General features: G+C 32.7%; 1 protein-coding gene across 1 annotated transcript; it reads right to left on the reverse strand.

Annotated features, from left to right (window-relative positions):
- Positions 1 to 423: 423 nt before the first annotated feature.
- Positions 424 to 4,184, reverse strand: LOC108328804 (MYB-like transcription factor EOBII). The gene is made up of 3 exons (XM_017562693.2): positions 3,966 to 4,184; positions 3,693 to 3,822; positions 424 to 1,039 (listed from the first exon to the last, which is right to left on the reverse strand). The coding sequence occupies exons 1-3, from the start codon at positions 4,102 to 4,104 to the stop codon at positions 700 to 702; spliced, it is 609 nt and encodes a 202-aa protein (XP_017418182.1). The 5' UTR covers positions 4,105 to 4,184; the 3' UTR covers positions 424 to 699.
- Positions 4,185 to 4,431: the final 247 nt, after the last annotated feature.

Here is a 4,431-nt window from a genome sequence, read left to right on the forward strand (position 1 = left end):
GTGCATATATATATATATATATATATATATATGAGGATTTTTCTTTTTCCCAATGTAAATGCAAGTTCATGCCCATACTTGTCTGGCTGTCTTTCCGTTTATATGAAGGTGAGTTTGACACTACTATCTTACCATCCCAAACACATCTTACGCTCGGGCTGCTACATAATCTACAGTGCTAAAAGATTTTGGTTAACATTTTAGAGCGTAATAAGAAAGAGAAGAAAGAACAGTTTACCAACATGGTGAATATATGATGTTCGTAACCACCTGGTTACATATGTTTGATCTATATACCTGTAAGAACATGATTTGTTTTTTTCTGAAAACACTCTATCAAATAGTTAAAAGTACTAATCTTATAGACAATCAACGAAAGGAAAAATGAACGAAACTAGAGAGAGAAGACGCCCACTGGGATTATATTAGACGTCGGAAACTTTGTGGTTCTCAACCATATCTGATGCACAAAGCATCTCATTTGATATAAAAGCATGCAGATACAGTTTAATATAAGATCTCGTATATATTACAGCACATAACTAATTAGATTCTGACATATAATTGTACGAAAAACCAAACATCCAACTACTTTATATATAAACAAACCTAATGATATATGTTTTTCAGCAGGAGAGATTCCAGCTTTATGGAACTTAATTAAGCACTTAGTTTATCTTTATAATATTTATTATTTATTTAATCCCCGTTCAGTAACTGCATTGACCAGATATCCTCCATGCTCCAATAATTGTTGTTTTCATTGGTACAACAACTGGATTGATCTGGAATATTGGGAAACTGAGTAGAAAATGGCTCTAACATTCCTTGGTAACAGGGTGAAGAGTAGGTCTCCATGGGCTCAGCCATGGTGGACACTTGGCTAGTGCTAGCTTGATGGTCATTTATCTCAGAATTAGAATTACTCTGTTGCTGAGAGTTCTCGGCTTGCTTGATGTGCTTCTGAATCCTGGTCCTCCAGTAGTTTTTTATCTCATTATCAGTCCTTCCTGGTAGATGCTTGGCAATTTTTGACCACCTGCATTGGTGAATGATTTATTTCTAGAAGACAGTGTCATGTAACTGAATAGTACCCTACTGGTTTTTTAACGCTTTGGCTGTAAAAAATTTTGGAACCTTAACATTTTAATACGATGACTAAACAGTGTGAAAGAAAAAACTTTGTACTCTAATTAAACCAACCAACAGGATAAGAATTTGCTTTTTACATAAAAACTTTGTTGCTTTTAATCACTTCTTTTAGAAAACTATACAAAACAATTTGATAAGTATGGTTCTATTCATGACAGTATCGGAGAAGCAGAACGAAAACCTAGAATGCTAGTCGGTTGTAGAAATGCGTTGTGGAAAAGAGGGTACACGAGTGTGCATGAGTGAGAGTAAGATAAAACATTTGTTTAATTTGCTTGAAATGTAAAGCATTAATAGAAATGTAATTAAAAACTGCCTATATATATGACTGCCACAGCTTTTATTGATTAACTAAAAAGTGGCAACACCTATATTAAATACGGTTGTGAGTCTGATGGAAGCCATGTTCCATGGCTGAGAATCAATGTGACGTTATCTTGGACTCACACTTATAAATCGACCAGTGTTGAGGTACGTAAGATGCTAAATTTCCTTTGCTGTATGAAGATAATTCCCTTGCTTTGTAGCAAGGGTTCTCTAAGAACAGAAAATCAGGTTTCTCAAAGCATGCCTCAGGTAGAGACTAGAGAGAGTATGGTTCAATCGAAACGTCTCCTATTCTCTTTTCCATCCATATCCCTTCTTCATACATACACGCATACATACGCACGCATACAAATTTTCTAGCAACTCTTAATCGCGTCACCTTCGTTTCTTTTAATAATTTGCGTCATTAATTTATTTGACTATAAACTCATCTTGCTTATTTCAAAAAAAGGCACATCTGAATGCGCGCCTCATTAATAATACTATTCATTTTTGTTATACATAGTAAATGCAATATTTGAAAACTTAGTTAGGTTAAATATTTTCTTTTCCACTTTTATTGTTGATCGTTTGTTTTCTTGGTTGAGAGGCAATTTGGATACTGAGAAAGCAAGGATGGTGCTAACTAGTTATTATATGCACTATGTAAGTATATCCTCAGTTTATATATGCACTATGTAAGTCTATCTTCAAGGGGAGGCTCTAAAATTTACAAGGACACCTGCCCTTGTTAAGAAGAGCCAAAAGTGTATGATTTGGGTCTATTTTCACTCAAACTCTCTTTCATCCGAACTAGAAAGCTATAAAGATATGCGCACTTCCATGAGTTCAACCCAAAGTGGAAGGTCCTCTTGTCCAACTTATTTACTCCTCCCCATAAGCCTTGTAGAAATAGTCATTTGTAAAACTATATGCCGCTTTTCAAAATTAAAACACCTTTACATATACTTAATGCTACTAACTATTCAGAAACAACTTCTAATACCATATTTCTTCTTTGAGGTAATCTCTTTTAACTTTACTACTTATACCCGATTTTCTCGTCTTTTCATATGCAATTCATCCCCCTTTTCCAACCTTCATATATTTTACTATCATCAACAATTTTTCTATCTTATGTCCAAAACCCTTACGTCATCTTTTTTTTATTCGTTTAAAAGCTGGTATTCATGCGCTTTTAACACAATATATGACTTTTCAAATAATTAAAATGGGTACTTTTATATTCATCATCTACTTTAGATTTTATATATATGTGATGAAAATAAAAAAGATCATAGTATGATTTATGTTCAGTTGAAAATAAATATAAAGAATCTTCCACGCAGCTAATTCACCTGCAACTTTTACACGAATAATTAGAAATTAAAAAATTATGCTACAATTTGACAAAAAAAATGAAAACCTTCCTCCAATTAACAGACATCATGAAAAATTAAAATAAAAGCACAGAATTGAAGATCATATGGAGAAGAAGAACGCTGGTGTTGATTAACTGGTGGTGATTATTGTTAGATCTAAAGGACCTCTCTCCCGCCTGAGATATGCATACATATATAGGAGAGAGGGGGAGCTAGGGCGAGGATTAATGCAACAGTAAGGATTGATGCATAATATGTACCCTTCAAAGGAAAACAGTCCAATTCGTGGATTTGGAGGCAATCGAACACAATGATTTTGAAGGCTCTAAAACAATTAAATACAGTTTTATCAAAGATATATATATATATATATATATATATATATATATATATATATATATATATATATATAGATATATAAATATATATATATATAGATATATAAATATATATATATATATATATATAAATAAATATATATATATATATATATATATATATATATATATATATATATATATATATATTTGTGGAAAAAAGTTCTACAAACCCGCATATGTTTAAACCTTTCCCTTGGCTAGAGTTTTCTCCCCGACTACACTCCCTCGATCCCCCTCAAATATAGTTCTCCAAGACTATTGTACTCACGGGCCTTCTAGTTCGATTGCCTCCAAACCAAATACTACAACTTAAAAGAAAGCAAAAAAACTTCTTTAATGGTTAGAAAATAAACAATGGTTCACAAAATTATATAATTTCTGGGTGAAATATAATTTATTTGAAATAATAAAAGATCTTTGTTTCCTTTGTCAATTTCATCATATTAATTAAGAAAACATGTTAAAAAATTACCTGTTTCCCCACTTTGCGTGAAGCTCCATGATCAAAAGTTGTTCCTCGGGTGTAATATTCCCTCTTCTAACATCAGGACGGAGGTAGTTTAGCCACCTAAGTCGGCAACTCTTTCCAGTACGTTTAAGACCTGTTATATCATGCATAATCATGAATCGTTTTCTCCCACCCTGGGGTTTAAGTATGAATGAAAAAAAATAATAGAAGAAAAAAAATATAAAATTATAATTCTCAAAGAATAATAAAAGTTGAAGAACAAAAAAATATGCTTACCGGCAGCTTTGGCCAAAGAGTTCCAAACACCTTCCCCATGGTTCGAAATATAGTTGATCAAGATCAAATCTTCTTCCATTGTCCATGGCCCTTTTCTCACTTCAGGATCTTGAGACGTATTGCACTGTTTTTTATCCATTTTGTTTTTGTTTGTGATAGAGAGAAAGATGGGGTGGGGAAGAGGGAGAAAGAGAAATACCGATAACTTAATAATGGGGGTTGGAGTGTTTAAATAGAGGCAAGAATAAATAATGTGTTAATTTTAATGAAATTTTCTATTAGGGTTAACTAGATTTTACGTACCTAACTGTGTTTATCATGTTAACACATGCATGCATGACTATGTTTTTGGTTTCCTTTGGCAAAACTAAAACTTAATAGAATAGTGTCACTACGTACTCTTAAGTCACGCACATGCACTAGATCATATCAGGTGTCTATACTCATTTTTTTTACCAAAACACGA

Source organism: Vigna angularis, chromosome 2 (genome assembly GCF_016808095.1).
Source record: "Vigna angularis cultivar LongXiaoDou No.4 chromosome 2, ASM1680809v1, whole genome shotgun sequence".
In the NCBI taxonomy this organism is placed as follows: Eukaryota; Viridiplantae; Streptophyta; class Magnoliopsida; order Fabales; family Fabaceae; genus Vigna; species Vigna angularis.